General features: G+C 34.9%; 2 protein-coding genes across 2 annotated transcripts; both read left to right on the top strand.

Moving 5' to 3' along the window:
- The first annotated feature begins 1687 nt into the window (after positions 1-1687).
- On the top strand, positions 1688-7293 carry LOC130809401 (uncharacterized). The gene is made up of 8 exons (XM_057675169.1): positions 1688-1857; positions 2912-3245; positions 3864-3935; positions 4088-4155; positions 4242-4380; positions 4484-4564; positions 5020-5109; positions 5219-7293. Exons 2-8 carry the CDS (start codon positions 2991-2993, stop codon positions 5315-5317), a joined length of 804 nt encoding a protein of 267 aa, XP_057531152.1. The 5' UTR covers positions 1688-1857; positions 2912-2990; the 3' UTR covers positions 5318-7293.
- A 99-nt stretch (positions 7294-7392) lies between these two features.
- On the top strand, positions 7393-19226 carry LOC130809399 (actin-interacting protein 1-1-like). Its single transcript, XM_057675168.1, has 6 exons — positions 7393-7937; positions 8032-8193; positions 11168-11354; positions 14670-15089; positions 16822-17229; positions 18451-19226. The coding sequence occupies exons 1-6, from the start codon at positions 7540-7542 to the stop codon at positions 18706-18708; spliced, it is 1833 nt and encodes a 610-aa protein (XP_057531151.1). The 5' UTR covers positions 7393-7539; the 3' UTR covers positions 18709-19226.
- The last annotated feature ends 1413 nt before the right edge of the window (positions 19227-20639 follow it).

Below are 20639 nucleotides of genomic sequence, written 5' to 3'. Positions count from 1 at the left end.
AATTTCCATACATGTACTTGAAATTTAGTTAAATAACAATTCCATTAATCTTAAATCTTCAAAAATTTTATAAGCAGCTAACTTTCTAGGCTTGTATTATTAGTCCATCTTGCTAAAAATTGTTTTACATTGTCCAGTTTCTTCTATTCCTTTGAGAATTCCAGCTATAGGGACAATTTATCGGAATTTTGGCTGTGGTTATAAGTAAAATCACTTTAATCAGTAAAAATTAGTTCTAATCTTTATAAATTTCTTATAATTTATAATTAAAATTCAGTTCAAAACAATAAAAATAAAATTTTAATCATTTTTAATAGTTAAAAATTAATTTCAATAAAAAATCAATTAGATCAGTAAAAAAATTGGACTTTACTATGGGTGAGTAGTGACTAATGAGTATGATAAGTTAATACCTAGGGTTAGGAGAGTAGAAAGTTACACTTTTTAGGAATTCTAAACTCCAATAGTTTTAGTTTGTTTTGTCAAACAAACAACATCAAATTATAAATTCCTATGAAATAATGTGTAGAAACTATTGAATCACGATATATTTTTAAAGATGTTATAATTTCAATTTAATTTAACTCTCTTATTTTCTCAACTTACATAAAATCATCTAAAAAATTATCATAAACAATCACATTTAATATATATGAATATGATACTCTTTGTGTTTCATTTTAATTATCGCATAGTTTTTTTTATCTTTGTCAATGTACTAATTCAATATTTAATATTGATAATTATATATAATTAAAAATTATAAAAAAATAGATATTAATAAAATCTTATGTTATAACGAATCAAATAAGAGATCTCAATTTAAATATATTTTTAATGTGTATATAATATAAAAAGCTATCATAAATTTCATATCCGGGAGGTATGATATTAACATATCCACTAGTCCACTAGTTAGATGGAATTGGTTATATATTGGTGATCCACCAAATCAAATAGGGGCAAAAATGCTCTATATAATAAGCCTTAAAAAATGGAAAAAAGTCAAAGAAAAAAAACAGGTTAATTTAGGAAGTGGAGTTGCCCATCCTTAACCTAATTCCCAACTCCTTGGCGGGAAAAAAACATCCTTACCTCACTTACAGACACGTGTACAAAATATGATATGACGGTTAAACAGTTATAATAATGTAATATTGGTCAACAAAACTGGGAGTCGTGGGAGAATGAGATTGAGATTCAGCGTTAGAATCTCAACTTCCTGCCTCTATTTTTAATCATTAAATTAATTATTATAATTATTCAGTATATTTAATTTTAATTAAAATTATATTTTCTTCATTTTTTTTTCTTCCCATTTACTCCTTGCAAAGTAACTTTCGAGTTTTAATATCTCTAAATACGCATCATACGAATTTTAACGAGATATATATTTTATCATCTATATATATCTTGAAAATCTTAATCATATTTCTCTCCAAAATAGATTATTCTAAACGGAAGAACATTAGAAAACATAAAGAGTATAAAATATAAGACGATCTTACCTTAAGACATGTCATAGTTGGGTTAAATAATACATTAATAAAAATTTTTAGTTTAGGCCTTTTGATTTTGAGGTCGTCTAACCATAAAACAGTCTCGTCTTTATGGGTTATTAAAAATTTCAATAAAAAAGGAAAAACCCCAAATCCCAAAAAGTTTAAATATGACGTGAGATCAGAGAAGAAAGCATAAAACGAAGACAATGAATGGGTTGGTTGCTTTGTAATAAGGATATGTATTTTAATTCCATTGTTGCTTGCACAATTTTATCGTAATATACTCTTATTACTCGACCTCTTGCTTCTATTTATCTTTCTCTCTATTCTTCAATCTTCGTCAACTAAGATTCTTGTAAGTTTTCCTTCTTTTTTATTCTTTATTCTTAATTAATATTTAATTTAATACATTAAAAATCTTCATTTCTGTGTTTTTGGGGTCCTTTTTCTCTGTCTGCCACTTTTTTTCAAGTGGGTTTTTGCCAATTTTTCTGTTTGATTCTGAATAACTTATCAATTTTCCTCTTTTTTCTTAAAGGTGGATGACTTTTAATCAAGCCCTTTTTGTTACCCTTTTGTATTACCAGTTTTTATTTATTCCTCCAATTTTCTGATTCTTCTATTGGGATCTTTTCCCCTGTTCTTGTTTCATATGTTAGATAGTTTTTTTTTGATTTGGGATAGAACCTCTACAGGCAAGGGATAGTAGTTATTCAATTTTGGCACCAAATCACAACTGGGTTTTTGTGTTATTGTTAGTTGCAGTTTTAGTTTGTTTTAATTCGGCCCCAAATCAAATGGGTATTTGTGTTATTGTTAGTTATACTACTTTTTGTTATTACTTTTTAATCCCACACAAAATAATAACTGGGTAATTTTTTTTTTACTCCTATGCGACAAATTCAAAATAATAACTGGGTAGTTTTTTTTTTTACTCCTATGCGACAAATTCAAGTGGATGATCATTGAAACTGATATTGATTTGTTTATCTGACTCAATCTTTTGGGTTTAGACTTTATCATTGTTGTATTGTTGTTGTGACACTATTATATTTGCATTTCATCCATGAGAAAAGTAATATACTAGTATGTTTTGATAGAGTATAGAATATATCATCGGTAAAATTTAAGCTTTTAGTTGGGTTAATTATTTGACATGGTGTCTGAAGCCAACGTGCTGAAAGGTCACTTGTTTGAATCTCATCATGAGAGGGGAGGGGCGTGATGGAATTTATAACCTATCTTGGGGTTTTACCGATAGTCCACGACTTTAAGTTTTTAGTTGAGTTGGTTTGTTGACATGTTTGGGCAAATTTTTGATTGTTGAGAGTCATAAAGGTCATATATTTCCCTGTCTTAGCTACTTATATTGATACTGAATACCAAGGGATTGAATTTCACTATTTCAGGTGTTGTAGAAGGTGTTTTTAGCCAAATCATTTGGTTTTTGCCAATCTGGTCTGTAGTGAAACTTGATTCCATCTGAAGATGGGTGATCATTTTACACTATTGGTGAATCGGTTGCTTACGGAATCAACTATACATGCGGCGATTGCGAATGGAAACCGGATTATAAATCAGGTAGAAGAAGAAGAAGGCAAGGATGTTGAGTTGTTTATACCAAAAGATGATGGTAATGGAGATTTATCATCACCAAGGAAGTTAGTAGAGTGCAGAATATGCCAGGATGAGGATTTTGATTCTAATATGGAGACTCCTTGTTCTTGTTGTGGCAGCTTGAAGGTTTGTTTGTCTTCTCACAAATTTATACTAAGAAGAATGTATATGTTTTATACTTATTCAATTAGATAAGTGTTCTTTTAAGAATCATTAATTTGGAAACAACCTTTTTGTTATTGCTAACAAAGGTAAAATTGCTTACATCTGATCCTGAACCCCGGGAGAATGGGAGTCAATTAATGACATTGGGTAATGAAGTGTTATAGTTGTATGTGTCTACCTAATAGCAACTGCAACAACGAAAATAGGATTGTTCAAATTCTTATGCTATTTTCCCTCAATGGTGTTTGTCTTTGTACTTGTCCGTTCTCGACGAACCCCAAAGTTACAGTGATATCTTATGATTCAACCGGCATTTAGGCGTTACGATGACTGCATCACTCCTATGTTGTAAAGGTGTAAAAACCATGTCACGATGAACTACGTTTTGGCCATATCAAGGGATTCTTACGATTCAGCCGATATTTAGGCGTTACGATGACTGCATCACTCCAGTTATCACATCACCTTTCCGTTACCAAATTTTCACACTATGCATCGTACAGTCACTATTGTAACTGATTAGTATCATCTGTAGATTAGTTCAAGTATATGCTAAAAGAAATTCAATGATCTTTGCAGTATGCTCATCGCAGATGTGTACAAAGGTGGTGCAATGAAAAAGGCAATATCATTTGTGAAATATGCCACCAGGTTATCTTCTTAACTTTTTCACTTCCTACTTGTTTTTATTTCTTTTCATGGTGCTCCACATTCATTTCCCAATTCCCATATTGTCGGGATTAAGGCTCTGACACTGTTGTCGTACTCTACATATCTGAACCTGTAGTCTCTATCCAATGCAGGTATTTGGACCAGGCTATTCAGCACCCCCACCTCTACTCCGATATGGGCGCATTCCTCTAAACTTTAGGTAATTCTTATTTTCGTTTAGCATGAATACGAATCCCATACACAATCGAATGCACAAACACGAAAGTATAATTGTGCATTCTACAGGAGAACTTGGCAAATAAACAGAAGAGAGCTAGCAGAGTCACAGTTAACACAAGAAGTTTCCTCCGATCATCTATTTGACACCGACTTAGAAGAGCCTTCTTCTAGAAGTTTCATATGCCGTTTTACAGTAACAGTGATTGTATGAACTCTTATCTCAGCTTTCCTTATCATATTATGTGGAGTATAATCTAATTGTACCCTCATTTTTTCTGACAATCTGCTGTTATTTTACTTGAATACAGTTTATTGGGCTACTGATTTTACGGCATACTCTGCCTATCATGGTTGGTGGTGCCAACGAGTTCGTTCTTCCCCTATTCATGGTAAGTGTTAAGGGGTGTTTGTTTAGAGGGACTCGGGTATACAGAAAAAGAAAGTCCCAACTAGGGGTTGTTTTTTGAAGGGCTTTGTAAGGACCGAAAATGGGCTCTATTATAATCAAAATGAAATGGGCTATAAAGGGTCGTTTGTGTCCAAGGAAGGGACTTAAATTGGATCAATGTCCCCTAGGAAAGTGATTTAAGGGCGGTACGTAACGTCTCATCCCTTGTTCGTTATGTTACCCCAAATTCATAACTAGATGTATAACATAACAAACAATGTATGAGACACTTTTTAGCCCCAAAGTCGCATCGCACGTATAACAATTTCATTTCCCATTTGCCAAATACCGCCTAATTTCACAAAGAAAAATACTTATGGTAACGGGTAAATGTTCGACAGCCAGATTATTTCTTTCTGAATCGGTTTTGTTTTGTTTTGTTTCGTTTTGTTCCAGCTGGCAGCATTGCGAATAGTAGGAATTTTACTGCTTGTGTACGTCACCATGATGGCAGTAACTGGAATTAGACGACAAAGGAACCAAGATGTAAGTATCAGATCCATTCATTTACGCACACTAGTTTGTTGTTTCAAATAATCGCGGAGTTCTCTTTTCGAGTATTTATTCATTTTCCCGTATCTTAACAAACATTCAGGAAACTCATAGTACAAGTATATCCGAGCCTTCATCTGATGAAGAAGACGATGAAAACCAAGATCCACAAAATCCTTCTCATGTGATCCAAATATCGTGATTATTTAAGCCTACCGAGTACAATGATGAGATTTGAGCGATTTAAGGTAAAAAGCCCGATATATGGAAAAGGGAACATTGTGTATATAAAGATATGTAGTTGAAATTAAGGTTAAAAGTATGGCCATAGAAATACAGGTATAAAAGACTGATGCTCCCACCTAATATGGTTGAGGTGATGTCTGGAGGAATTTTCATTTTTCATTTTTCCTTGATGTTTTATTTGTTTTCTGGAAATGTTATTTATAGGTTTTACAAACTTTTCATCTGTTTGTACAGTTAGAAATGAAAAGAAATGTAAATATTGATTGCCTGTCCCGCTCTTTTCATCTTGCTTTTTTTCTTCACACGGAGCCATGTATGACGATGATCAGAAGACGCATCAACCAGATTAGCGGAATCAAGAACTTTTGAGGAGCTCAGACGAAGAAGAGGTAGGTCGAAGATGACATGAAAATAGCCTATAAGGCTATAACAATAGATAGAAAATCGACAAAGTCAAAGTCAAAGTCAGCAACCCAATATCCCGCACAAGGTAGGGTCGGGGGGAATAGGGTAGCGGACCCGTGCTCCCTTTGAAGAATCGACAGAGAAGGAGAATGTAAGTGTAGATGTCTATACTGTCGAGTCTTCTGCTGAGAACGCCAATAGCAGGCCAGTGCACCAAATGGACAGCTTGGATTACCATTAGCGAGTGCTGCACGGCTGCACCAATAGGCACATGATAGTGTTTTCCCATAGTAACTAGCCAAGAACTTGTAAACCTCATCTTTGTCCCAGTTTCTCCAACTGTATGCATTGCCTTTTTATCTCAATGAGAGACGACAAGGACACAACTGCGTTGGAGGCTAGATCATCTTCGGCTAGTTGGGATCTTCGATCCCACGTGTAGTTTCTTGTTTTCTTGGCCGTTCAATGACCTTATTATGCAACTTCCACAAACAAAGGGAAAAGTTGCGCGTGCTGTTGAAAGGACTAGAGACGCTGAATGCCATTTGCCTCTCCATCTTCAATCGTCACAGGAACGGAGTGCAATAGGACTCAAAATCCAGAATGTGCAGAAGATACAAGCCCTTTATTAGTAAACTTCCCCAAACTTAAGGTACTGCACCTTTTGTTCCTGTAACATAATCTATACTCAGTCCCCACATTTGCGGTGATGTTGCCATGATCCCAATTCCCAAATATAGCATACCCAAGTGTAGGTGAAGTACTAAAAATCATTTCTACCTTCAACGTATTGTTGCCATGATTCGGTATCTGGTTTTGCACACCCATATGATTTCGTATTCCATCTCTTAATATGATTTACGCAATCAATCACCCTCTTCATTATCACATTTATTTTGTTTACTTGTTTTTATCGTATCTCTGTCAACAATCAACCAAAAAGTTAATATTTTTATAAACGACATTGTAAAAAATCAGTAGTACAAAGAAGCATAGATGGATCTAATAGGTAGTCCAAGTAGACAAGTGACAACACTTAAACGTTAAAACTTTATTAGTATTGCTGTAAAGTGTAAAAAAAGAACTTGATTTAATTGGTTGGGTAGTTACCTTCCACCCATGATGTTATGGATCAAAGGATCTTAGTTGGAATTAAAATGATAATTAATGGACTATTTGTTTATTAGAAACAAAATCCGTATACCAAAAAGAAGCTTTTTACCTCGTTGCACAATTGTTGCTCATCGTCTGATTTGTTCGAATAAAGTTTGCATTTATTACTTCTGCTTTTTTCGATAGTATACAGAGAGAAGAAAGTCGATGTGAGATTTGATCAGAGGATCTTAATTGGAATTAAAATACTTATGTAATTTATTGTATATTTATATTTTTATTTCGATTAAATAAAAAATTTTGAAAATGACATATTTAAAAATTAAGTTTTAAGAAGAATGAAATAAAATGTCTATATTATTCTTTATATATAAGTCGAAATTGCAAAAAAATAAAATTAAAAATAAATAATAATACTATTGAAATGTGGGGAGTTGAATATGGAAAGTATGAGTGATAATTTAACCCGTTGGTAATCGCGCGGGATCATAGAAACAGAGGAACTCGGTGAAAACATGATTCATTCCACGTGGAGGACCCAATTCCTTATTTTTCCCTCTTTTCCCAATTGTCAATTGATATATTCCTCCATTGATTCTTTCTTTCTTACAACAATACATTCACCTCATCATCATCATCATCCTCTCTGTCTCTGTAACAATGGCGGATGTAAAGCTCTCAGAAACATACGCGTGCGTCCCCTCCACCGAACGAGGGCGAGGAATTCTTATTTCTGGTGATCCCAAAACCAACAACATCCTCTACTGTAATGGAAGATCTGTCATCATTCGCAACCTCGACAACCCTCAGAAAGTTGAAGTCTATGGAGAACACGCTTATCCTGTTACAATTGCACGATATTCTCCCAATGCGGAATGGATCGCTTCCGCTGATGTTTCTGGGACTGTCAGGATCTGGGGTACCCATAATGGGTTCGTCTTGAAAAATGAATTTAAGGTTCTTTCGGGTCGGATTGATGATCTTCAATGGTCTCCTGATAATCTTCGGATTGTCGCTTCTGGTGATGGAAAAGGAAAATCGTTTGTTCGAGCTTTCATGTTAGTTAATTTCCTTTTAATTTTTTTGATTTTTCGTTCTCATGTATATATGAATTGATCATTTGATTGATGATTGAAATGAATTTGATTGTAGGTGGGATTCTGGATCTACTGTTGGAGAGTTTGACGGGCATTCTAGGCGGGTTCTTAGTTGTGCGTTCAAACCATCTAGACCATACCGTATTGTGACTTGTGGGGAGGATTTTTTGGTCAACTTTTATGAAGGCCCTCCATTCAAGTTTAAGCAGTCTCTAAGGTTATTAACTCTTGGATTTATGTGCTTATTCTTCTTTCTTTTATCATTTCTGAACCCATCATACTTGCTTTGTTTACTGTTGGAGGATTTGATGCGTCATTCACATTAGCCATATGATAAAATACTAGGATATTGCATTACCCCAATGACTTAGGCTGAGGTTTTAGGAAGCTGGATGTACGCATCCTTAACCCTTGTTAGTGATAGTGATGGTAACATTTATGTAAGGAGGAAGCTCATTCATAGGCTTACTATTCAGATACTATATCTATGAAGTTAATAATTCATTGAGTACATGTTGCCTTAGCTTCATGAAGTCTTATATTGGTACCTCATTGACCTAGCAAACAATCTATGTGCACACTGTATAATTGTATCCTTTCATTTGTTTTGTTTGACTATTATGTTACATCTAAAAATGTTAATGTCGTTGTGTCTCATCTTATCTTCCTATGGCTGATTGTTTGTCTAGTGTAATGGCAAAATCCAATCAAATTTGGCAACTTACATGTCCTTGTCATTATGTCATATTTCGCATCAATCGATCAGATAAGCTTTTGGACATTCTCTCCTATACCACACATGATTATGTCTGTGTATGTATAATTGGAGGAAGAAAGGTCCAACTCTTCTTACTCTAGGGAGAATAAATCAAGCTTTATTCCATCTAGTTTAAATTTGAGTACCGATGATGCAAAGTGGAAATCAATTTCTACTAATCAAGCTGCAATGGAAAATGTCAAATTTGAGTGTAAAGGTCAATGCTATATTGCTTTCAATTATCGCAATATAATTGTTAACTTGTTGAAAGAAAATCATGCCATGGTTAGTCCTCAAAAAGAGAGAAGAATAGTTCTCTTTACTAGAGAATGTAAAGATTGAGCATGCATTCAACTTTGTAGATGGTCCAAAATGAAAAAAAAAATCATGAACATGCCAATCCTCAACCATAGTAAGACATATTGACATCGTCTAAAGAATATCTTACACTAGATGCAGGGTGGAACATAGAGCTTGTCTTTTCGATTGTCAATGGTGGAGAATGGAGATTGAAACAAACAAGAGCATCCTTAAACTTCCTTAACATCGTGAAACTCTTTAACCTTACAAGCTTTGTTGTTTGGATGATAATTGTCAACTCAGTGAATAAACAAGGTTTAGTGAACTTTTGAATGGATCTTCTTACTCAGTGTTTGCTATTTGGTGTGGCATTTATACTTTTAGGACATATGATGGAGAAGTGATGCACAATGGGCTATAAAGTTCGATGATAAGAGAATCTAACTACACTTAATATCAACATTGTTATTTCTTCTATTTCTGTACTTTAAACTAATGTGTGAGGCTTTTTTGTCTTCGAGGCACTAATATCCCTTTGAGAATGTGTTCTAGAATGCTTGGAAAATGGAAACACTATGTTTGTCCCAAAGTAATTAATATATGTGGATTTTGTCTTATTGTTTTTGGAGTGAAGGGTTTGGGGTGAATAGTTAGGGTTAGATGGTGTAAGTGCATTAGATTAATTATTTAATTGAATATATAATGTAAATGCATTATATCAATTATGTTTTAGGGTTGATTGGAGAAAATTTCATAAAAGAATGTCGTTAATGAAATTTGAACAACTAGAAAAGAATATGTAGTAGTATTATATAATTTGAGACTGATGAATTATAGTAATAATTGGGGTAAGATTGAACCTGTTCTAAGGGGATTATTCGAAATAATGCATAAGAACTATGATACCGACCGGGTTCTCCTTGAGAAATAACATGTGTATTTCATTCTCGAGGACGAGTTTCTCTCAAAAAGATGGGCATAGATGTGTATTAAGTGAACTTTAAATTACTTATACTATATATTGTTTGCGCATGTTAATACCTTTGGTATCTAGATTCACTTCGCCAGCTTACATGTTGTGATCTAGAATGTGGACCTCGAAAGGAGGCAAGCTTGAATGTGATAGTTTGATGGCTATTCTTTGGTGAATTTTGTAGCTATAGTGATTCATTCAGTAAATTTGTATTCCTTATAGAAACAAGTGATCAAAAGTAGGTATCATTAGTAGTGTGCCTTTTGGGGGCATAGTATCACAGTAAATTGTATGCTTGGAACATGCGGCTTATCTATTGCTGTTAAGAATGTGAGCCAAGTGCGCTTTGAGGATTATGTGTATGCAACATGCAGAAGCGGAGTAAATAAAACACGTAAAGCGGAGCATATGGGCCAAAATCTGAAAAGGGGCCTTCATGTACGAGCCCAACACTAGGTCGGATCCTTGCTACTTGAACGCCAAAGTAAATTAAGTGATGCTGCCTTGCTACTGTGCAGGAACATTTTGGGCCCCCTTGCTTGTTTTTACTAGATTTTCGAGAAACACATTTAAATCAACTTCCTCTATATTGCTTCTTGGATCCTTTGTCTTCTTGACACATACAATTGAATTCATTACTTGTATGACTCTGTCCATAAAGAAAGTTCCTCTCTACAAGTTTGTTATCCTTTGTATTTATGTCGTGTAGTGCTGGCTGCAGATCTTTAAAACAGTTTGTCTTTAATATGGAAATACAGTGGATATGCACAGTTCTTGTTATTTATATTGGTCTTTGAAGCAAGCTTAATAAGGAATAGAGAGAGGAATTCTGATGATGACTATGCTTTAGTGTTTTTGAGTTTTGTGGTCTTAGAATAAGGATTATACTTTCAAATAAAGCTACACTTCAGAATCTTTCTCGGGCAGAGTAGTGTATCTTGGTCAGATTGGTGTTTAGTCTAAGATGTTCTATTGTTGATGTAGAGCGTGATTGACCTACAGTATATATTCCACTATTTTCTCTGAAAGACTTAATTTCCTTTGTGCTCATTTCTTTATCATGAAATGATCACTATACAGAAAGATAGGGAAGGCATGCAGAGGATTGCGTATTTATTGAACTTGCTACTCATCTGAGCTTACTTTTGTTTTAATTTGTAGGGAGCACACAAATTTTGTCAATTGTGTGAGGTTCTCCCCAGATGGGAGCAAGTTCATAACTGTCAGTTCTGACAAGAAAGGAATAATTTATGAAGGAAAGACAGGACAAAAACTTGGAGAGTTGTCTGCGCAGGACGGACATCAAGGTAGTATTTATGCTGTTAGTTGGAGCCCAGATAGTAAGCAGGTACGCAAGACACCGGTTCTTTTTTGAATCATGCCTTGTATTGTATGTATGTTGATTGTTGTGAATTGTGCAAGTATCTATTTGTTACTTTGGTTACCTTTATATTATTCTCGCATCTACCGCGATCTACGGCAACTTCTTTTAAAATAATTCGGAGTGGTGCACTTGTGTTATATTGAATGTCTTTCTTTTTCTATAAATTAAAGTTACTGATGATTGATGTTTGATGAATGTGTAAAAATTAAATGATGTAAGATAAAATATTTGGAAGTTAAGGAGTTGCTTTGGAAAGATATAAAAAATATAATTAATAGGATTTGAACATATGACCATTCATTTGTTAAGTAAGACTCTACAAACTACTCTACCTCAATAGTATGTTAATCCAATATGATTTGTTAATATGAGCTCCTTTAGGTTTGGGGGCCCTGTGCGGTTGGGCACCCTGCACAACCCCAAAACTGCCTCTGTGTTGTGGAGCGGTAACAAATATTAGCAAGTCAAAACCATTTCTTTGTTGTCGGGCAAACCTTCATAAATAAAACATTTTGCTTGTGCTATCTGATTTTATGGGTCCATCTATTCAGACATTTGGAATGTGGGGCCCAGCCTTGCCTTTTGGCAGCAAGAATGTGAGACTGGTGCATATTCTACCCTATATACCACTGTGTTAATCAAATTTGGGTATTGTGTTGGCCACTTGTACATGAACAACTATTAGACTCAACATTGAGCATTCTAGAAAAATTCCATATTTTTGGGCCAAAATGAAGTGTTGGGATGTTCATGCCCATGTTAGATGGTCAAAGGCTGGGCAAATTAGACGAGTACATGAGATGAAGTGAAACTTCCAAGCAGCATAGAGGTATGCTTAGCAGGTAAAAGCAAGAGGATTTGCATTGGCCATGCTGTGACCTGTAGCACCGATTTTATTGTAGGAGAATAGGTACAAGCTCATAATTTTCCCTCTAGTTTTTTCAAATTAGTCTTAAAGCGTACCAGTTGCAGTTACGTTTTCGTATATTTGGGATGGTAGTTTGCTTGCAAAATAGGGAATCAGGCAACATTTGTTGTGACCTTCATAATTGTGGTAAGTTGTGAGTGCATAAACACTTTATCCAGTCAAAAACTGCGCATTAAATAGCCCAACAAGCTTGTTTTAGAGAGTGGATTCTATACATGGAAATATAGGATGAATTTCGCTAAAGGTCGCAGAACGGATTTCATGTTCAATGTGGCCTATAATTTGGTCGTGGGAAGCTCAAAAACCTTTACAATACGGTTACGATATGGGGATGCGGTCTTATTTTGCACAATGTGGCACATATCGTCTTTTAAACTGAAAGCCATAGAAGCAGATTTAAATGGAAATCAGCAGATGCATAGAAGCAGATTTTAATGGAAATCAGCAAATTCAGCCACTTTGGAAGCTGGCACTGTGAAGTGGAATTGAAGTTTCTACTATCTTAAAGAATGAAGTTGGTGAAAATACACATTACATTACTTCCACAATAACATTGCATTCTATTTGCTGATTGTTTTTGGTATCCTAGCATAATACACACTACTTAAAACAAAGGATAAGAAGGGTATAAAATGATGGGTCTCAAGCGGAGGTGGTCCATGCTAGCATATAACTTGTAATCATGAGAATATGGGCAACTATGATGAAAATCAATTTTGTATTTGTATCCAGAACGCTGTGGGTATAAAAGAAAGAAAAGAAAGCCACTGTTTTATGTTCTTCTTACCTGTAGGAATAAGTAATTTTAGCTTGACACTCTGTATTATTAGTATTAAGTATGACAAAGCATCTGAAACTGATTATTTATTACAGGTGATTTAAATTGCATACAATCAGCAATCCAGTAGAATTTGAATGTAGAGTTCAGTTCCGTTTATGCTACCATCCATCTTTTGAATCTGTTACTGTATTTTTTTTCCATAAGGAAGCTCTTTTTATGTCCTAGCTGGAAGAGTGGTTAGCCAATGATGTCGTTGAGCTGTATAGATTAAACAATAGAATTATGACTTATGAGGGTAAAACTTCTGAATAAAAGAGAAATATTAAATTTCGTCAATACTTAGATGGTGTGGTGCAAAGTATCCCTAGAAAAGTTGCTTATTCGTGGTAATCTGAACAGTCATGTTGTGTACACACAAAGTGACTTTGAGAGTGAACATGATGGTTTTGGATATGGAACAAAAAATCGTGAAGGAGATTATGTTTTGGATTGTTTGTAAGCATATGATTTTCTATTAGTTGATATATGGTATCGAAAGTGTGAAAACCATCCGATGACTTATTGAAATGCATCGAAGACAACTCAATTCAATTAGTTCTTGAATAAGAGAAAGGATATTCTATTAGGTGTATGTGTAGTCACTCCGCACTAACTACTACTTATTGTTCATGCAAAAAAATTAATTCAAAGGAGAATGGAGAATTAAATGGTGGAACCTAAAAGAAGGGAACGCCAAATTCTTTGAGTCGTTACGGAAGCTTTTTGGATAAGAAAGGAAAATGTGAATTCAACTTGGACAAAGATGAAAAATGTTGTCACTTGTGCAGATAAGGATAATATAGGAGGATCAAAGGGTGTTATGGTAGTGAATAAGGAAAAAACGTGGTAGGTCATTGAAGTAAAGGTCGCAATAAAGAAAAAAAATGCTATTTAGCTTTTAGAATATGAAACAATGAGGTAAACGTTGCCAAAATCAAAAGATAGCAAGCGGTACACGAGGCCATGGTACTATAACAAGGTCGCATCGGATCATATTGAGTCAAAAGTTTTCAAATTTGTGGACACAACGTGCATCGTAAAAGCATGAACTAACTGCGTTTCAGGCTAGTTTAAATGATACCTCATGGTCTTAGCGAATATTTGTGGGTAGAGACTCCTAGGTAGAAAGTTCACCTTTTAGGTCACCTCGTCAACTCTTGTCCCCTAGCCCTCTTTGAATATCACAGCAATATTTAATTATTCTTACAATCATTATGATAAATTGTTGATGCTTTCATTTGGAAAGATGCTTCCCTGTTATTGATGTATGGTTATGAACTTTTGAAAAGGTAGACCCTTGATTGAAAAACAGTGAAAATGAAAAAAGAAAACAAGTGAGAAATTTGAGATGTCCTTCCGACTTTCATGTTGGATTCGTAGTGTAGTTCCGTAAATTTATTTTTATTGTGTTGTTTCCTTTTGAAAGGAGTTTTACGAATTTCTATGAGGGGAAGCTGTTGCATTTATTTATGTTGCTTTACTTTAAATTCATTGTCTGTAACTATGTACTGATGGAAGCTGTTGAAATCAGGTGCTGACTGTATCAGCTGATAAAACTGCGAAAGTATGGAAAATATCTGAAGATGGTAATGGGAAGGTTGCTAAAACATGGACTTCTGGGTCTGGTGGAGTGGAGGATATGCTGGTTGGATGTCTATGGCAGAATGATCATCTAGTTACCGTTTCACTTGGTGGTGTTGTGAACATATATTCTGCAAGTGATTTGGAGAACGATCCTCTCACCCTCTCTGGACATATTAAAAATGTATCTGCTTTGATTATGTTCAAGAGTGACCAGAGTACGGTACTCTCATGCAGCTATGATGGACTAATAATTAGATGGATTCGTGGTGTTGGATATGCCGGGAAAATAAACATGAAGGATCACGCGCCAATCAAATGTTTTGCTGCAGTTGAAGGCGAGATCATTTTTTCTGGATTTAATAACATGGTAGAGATCATGATTCTTTTTTTATTTTACTGTAATGCTTTTCAGCTGCATTTTGATATTTAATCTCACTAAAGGATCCTCCAGTAGCACCAACTTGAATACGTCTTTATATACAGACGGGCATGCATAGATTGTCACACTAAACCAGAAAACTGCATTTTTAACACGCAATCTCACTAAAGGATCTTTCATTTGTACCACTTGAACACTTCTCTATATACAGCACGGGCATGGATACACTGAAACACCAAACCAGGACTTGTGCCCTTTAAATTTTTCTTTATTATACATTGCTGTTTTAGAAACCTTATGCTCCCCCAGATATACTAGGGATCCTAATAACACTGTCTTCTTCCTTTGCTAAGTTCTGATGTTGTATGTTTGTTTGATAATTGATGTTGCTCGCTTGTATGTGTATGTGGAAGCTTTTATTAATTGCTGTTGCTTGCTTGTATGTGTACGTGGAAGCTGCATTCATGTTTATACCGGAGAAAGAAATTTGTTTTCTGAAAATTCTACTTTAGTGAGTAGATGGCCTCTGAAAAAATATATATATGAATTTAGACTTATAGAACTAGTTTTTCAAAGCACGCCTCAGGCTCAAGCACAGAAGCGCACTAACTTATATACCTGTGGGACGCAATTTCAATCATGTGCATCTAAGGTGGAAAAAGGCATACCCAAGGCGCAAACAGGCACAGAATGGCACATCCTGGGATCAAAAAGTTGCAACTGGAACTTTTGTTTCTCATCTACCATATGTTTTGATTGGTTCCTCTCACAATCATTCGTGCACCTCATGCTCTGTGTATTGGCCTAGGCTCAAGGACCCAATCGCCTTTGCGTCTTTTTCCTTTTTATACTCACTGTGTTGAGTAATGATTTGCATATGATGCAAGCATTCCAAGTAGAATCTTATGAATCACTTATGATAAAAAAATATTTTATATTGGTAATGGAAATGAATTGTTTTTAAGTCCGCAAGGAAAATCTCATGCTAATGCCATGGTTAATTGGTAATGCTTGTCCATCCATATATCACCTTCTCTTCATGAGTTTTCTTCAACTATCATCACTTTTTAGGTTTTATTGAGTGGTTCAAACTCATGAAGATTATTACTTGTTTGGGATGAGTTTCCTTTAGACATAGTTATGTGACGTTTTTTTCCCGTTAAAAATAAATGTTGATTAATTTGAAATAGCATCATTCATTCTGGCTATTAAACCCTTCTTACAAGACAGTGGTTGGACGCATTGTGTATTGGATTTCTTCCCATGTTTTGACATCAAGCCGTTATTGTTGATTATGAAATATTTGAGACTCTACTTTTATGTGGATTTTTGCATCGAGTTTGTTAGGTACATATTCTGAGCAGTTATTCCAGGATTTTTAATGCATACTTTTGATTCAGATCTTCATTTTGCTCAACTTTCTTCAACTGAAACACTTAATATTAGCATCTCGAATGCTTCTATTTTGAATTTAGATTGACCTTATGCAGCCCAGATGCTTATGGCTATGAGCTCCATGAAGATGTGTCACTAGTGAGTTATAGTATATATATGGACGTACTCTGTTCTTGTGTTTTACTTGATTTTAAGATCAAGCGCATGTACTCAATATTCAATAATGATGTCTTAGACAAGTTCATGTTATCACGGTGATACGTTTATGATAATAAGCTGTTCTGTGTGTGTTGTAGCTTCTGAATTATCTTTGTTTGATTTCTAGGTGTGGAGAGCTCCCATCCAAGGAAATGAATGTGGACCTGTTGAACAAATTGATGTAGGAAGCCAGCCAAAGGACTTGAGTGTTGCTCTAAATGCGCCTGAAACTGTCTTAGTTGCTACTGATTCAGGCGCTGTGCTGCTTAACGGTTTGAAAGTATTGTCAAGCATTAATCTTGGGTTTACAGTGACTGCATCTTCAATCTCTCCTGATGGAACTGAAGTTATCTTGGGTGGGCAAGATGGAAAATTACACATATATTCCGTCTCAGGAGATACTTTGACAGAAGAGGCTGTTCTTGAAAAGCATCGGGGTGCTATTACTGTAATACGTTACTCTCCTGATGTTTCCATGTTTGCTTCTGGTGATGCCAACCGGGAGGCTGTTGTTTGGGATCGCTCTACCAAACAGGTATGTTGAATAATCTGTTCTTCTGTTACATCCTGCTAATGCCACAACTCGTTTCTTTTAAGGAGTGGCTGACTATGCCTTCAATGAAATTTTCATGTCACTCATTTAGTTGGCTTTAGATCTTATTTCTACTATTGAGGTCTGTAAATGCTTGCAGCAAATGAGATGGTCATAATTTATGACTACCAGCATTGGAGTAAAATCTTATACCTACTAACTTATCTCCAATTCCCCCTGGGGTGTTGTATATTATTTGTCTTACTGATTTATCGTTATCTTTCATCCCAAAACCCGTATGTTGTACATGCTGAGTAGAAGATTGAAAATTACTGCAGACATAATATCATTAAAATACTCTTCTTGAAGTATTTAAGTGAAGAAATTGATCGTTATATTTTAGTGTAAAACATGAATTTCCTAGATAAGAGTGATGACAAATCTGATCCCCCCTTTTCCCTCCCCCCTCCTAAGCAACACTCACTCATTACAGCACTATGTAGTGTGGATAACCATGGGGTAGCTACAAATGCTGACAGAAGGTGCGGACAACATCAGAGCACTAGCATCATTGTATATGTGGCTTTATTTGGGTCAATTGATTGTAGCCAGCACCTGACGGGCTGTCACAAACTTCTCTTTGTATCCTTGACTCCTTGTCCTCGCCTACTCCCTTCTTGCCTTTGCCTCGCCTCTCTCACAATTTACTCTGCTCTTACTTGTCTGGCTAGGCAGTGCATGATTTAACCCTTATCCCAATCTTACCAGATCCTTGTCCTCCCCCAGAAAAAAAAAAAAAAAAATATCTCTCACATCTTTTTCCCTTTTTCAGAGAAGTTAAAACTTGCTCAGCTGAAATGAAAATATGATTCTAATTAGTGAACCCACGTTATTCAAGACATTGTTAGGACATGTGGAGGAGCAGTTGAAGTTTTTCAATCACGATTGATCTACATTAAGGTTATACCAATAGTGAGCAATCTGCAAGAATAGGTAGAAACACATATGATTCTATATGTTATACCAATTTCTTATGATTCCACCTAGTTGCAATTTACTTATGATTTAAATCATATTGCTCACGCGAGATGGTAGAATTTTTATGGTTTAAGATTCTAATCAGGAATTCTGATAACATCGATAGCTTATGTGATTATAAACGAAATGCGCATTATTTTTTATGATGTAATCTTTATTCACTTCTATTACAATGTCGGTTTGCAGGTTAAGCTTAACAACATGTTGTACCATACTGCTCGTATAAACTGCTTAGCCTGGTCCCCTGATAGCACCATGATTGCTACTGGATCTCTTGATACCAATGTCATAATTTATGAACTTGGTAAACCTGCTTCATCCAGAAAGACAATAAAGGCTGCTCACTTGGGGGGAGTATATGGTGTGGCATTCGCTGACGAATGCAGCATTCTTAGCTCTGGTGAGGATGGCTGTGTACGTCAATGGACAGTGACCCTACAATGAAGACATTAAGGTGAAACTGAAAGAGCTGCCATTCGGATGCTGAAGGAATATTCTTTATGGTGTATTATATTTTAATGTGCTTTGCCTGGTCCATGATTATTTATGTTCGATAGGTTGCTTACTTCCCAGATCCAGATGAACTGAGGAGGAAAGGTGGTTGATTGTTGTGGACTTGCATTCTTGTGCAGGCTTGCATTTGTGGACTTTATATTTGGTTTCTTTCTCCTTTCGTTCCAAATATGTTCGATGCCATTACCAAAGCTTAAAGTCGGCGTAAGATTTTGATTTTTATAGGAAGGGATTTCTGTTTATTTATTTAGCTTAGTTAGACATGATTAAGTTTTTTGAGCTTGTTAAGCCCTCTTGACATATTCATCTTCAATTTTGGTTTTTCACTCCGAAAGGTTTAACATTTTATTTTTCGGAAACAGTATTTACTGCGAGTTTGTGACATGTTAATGCTTGCTTTTTTGATGTTCTATTTATCGTATATTGCGAGTTTGCTTCTCGTGTTAGTATTATGCTTCTATTAGTTGCTAGTTTGCTGCATTTCATATTTCATATTTCAGATTTATAGATCGATCAATTACTCCAATCTTGAGTGTTAATTTGCTCGTGACTTGTGAGATGGTGGCTGAACCACCAGGAATAATGGGAAACAATTCCTGTAAAATAATGTCCTAATAACCTCAAATTCTCAAGTAAATACCGTCCGGCGTACAGTTAGGATTGAAATTTTGTGAGAAAAATAAAGTAAATAGAACCGTTGAGAACATTAATAGTCTGTTTGAATGTTGGTATTAAATAGTAATGATAAAAATAATTTATAGTGAAAATTTTCATGAAATATACTGGTCATTTTCATGGTAATGAAAAATTGATCGTAAAAAGTGTTCATAATTTTCATTGCCACAATACTGCCTTTTCAAATAGCATTGCATTTAAAAAATATTTTGCGAAGAAAATGAGACGATTGAAGTTCAATAAGTATAATTATTAAACCTATCAAGAGATTTTCCCACTAAATTTCTATTACTTTTAGCATCACTTAATGCTGATAACTAAACAGGTCTTACGGATATAACCATACAGTGAGATTCTCATTTTCTACTTCCTCTACCTTAACACGATAAAAAGCAAAATATACAGCTTTACAAGTATTACAACTCCATGTCATATGCTAGTTCGGTTTCCACCAGCCGGTGCCAAAGGTGGAGACACCGCATACTAATGTTTTGACCAACTACTTCAGCTAGTATCGACCAATCATTAAGATTCTCATCACACCACTTGATATGACATACCTACCTACCACCAGTAACAACTAAAATTCAAGCATTTTCCCACCCACTAAGATTAATTCAAAATATATCCATTATAAAGCCGATCATAAAAAATGTTTAATTAGTAGCAATGAAAATAATTTATAATGTAAATTTTTATGATAATATATCATGTCATTACATGGTAATGAAAGTTTAATTATAAAAAAAATATTATTTTCATAATTTTTTATTACTATTTAATATCACAGTTTCAATGGTAATGCATTATAATGAAAATTTTGAAAACAATAGTTTTCCCTTCTATTCTACCCATTAATCCTATTAATTTTTTTTCGCTATTCACTTATTACTTTTAATTTGTATTTTATTCTTAGTCTATAAGTTAAAACATAGTCATGTAAGATCTTGTTTAATTCGTCTCAATAAGGCAAAGTAGCACTACCATGACCAATAATTGGAACTAAATTACCATCACCAACAACAATATTATGATTTTTAATGCTCGAATTGACATAAGTGGAGAGAATACCTTGGTCGGCCGTCATATGAGATGTTGCACCAGTGTCCATATAATAATTTGGATCCGGTCGGTTGATGTTAGCTAGCATTTGCATTGCAGCTTCAATGTGTGTGGGGGTTGCATTC

Source organism: Amaranthus tricolor, chromosome 3 (genome assembly GCF_026212465.1).
Source record: "Amaranthus tricolor cultivar Red isolate AtriRed21 chromosome 3, ASM2621246v1, whole genome shotgun sequence".
Taxonomy (NCBI): Eukaryota; Viridiplantae; Streptophyta; class Magnoliopsida; order Caryophyllales; family Amaranthaceae; genus Amaranthus; species Amaranthus tricolor.
Note: the sequence above shows the minus strand (reverse complement) of the source record. Positions and strands in the feature narration are given on the sequence as shown.

Bases quoted from the DNA above. Each gene is read 5' to 3' on its own strand.
- LOC130809401 (XM_057675169.1), top strand. From the start codon at position 2,991: ATGGGTGATCATTTTACACTATTGGTGAATCGGTTGCTTACGGAATCA. The intron at 3,936-4,087 runs GTTATCTTCTTA...TATCCAATGCAG, and splicing joins TTTGTGAAATATGCCACCAG to GTATTTGGACCAGGCTATTC. The intron at 4,381-4,483 runs GTATGAACTCTT...ACTTGAATACAG, and splicing joins GTTTTACAGTAACAGTGATT to TTTATTGGGCTACTGATTTT.
- LOC130809399 (XM_057675168.1), top strand. From the start codon at position 7,540: ATGGCGGATGTAAAGCTCTCAGAAACATACGCGTGCGTCCCCTCCACC. The intron at 7,938-8,031 runs GTTAGTTAATTT...ATTTGATTGTAG, and splicing joins TCGTTTGTTCGAGCTTTCAT to GTGGGATTCTGGATCTACTG. The intron at 11,355-14,669 runs GTACGCAAGACA...TGTTGAAATCAG, and splicing joins GGAGCCCAGATAGTAAGCAG to GTGCTGACTGTATCAGCTGA.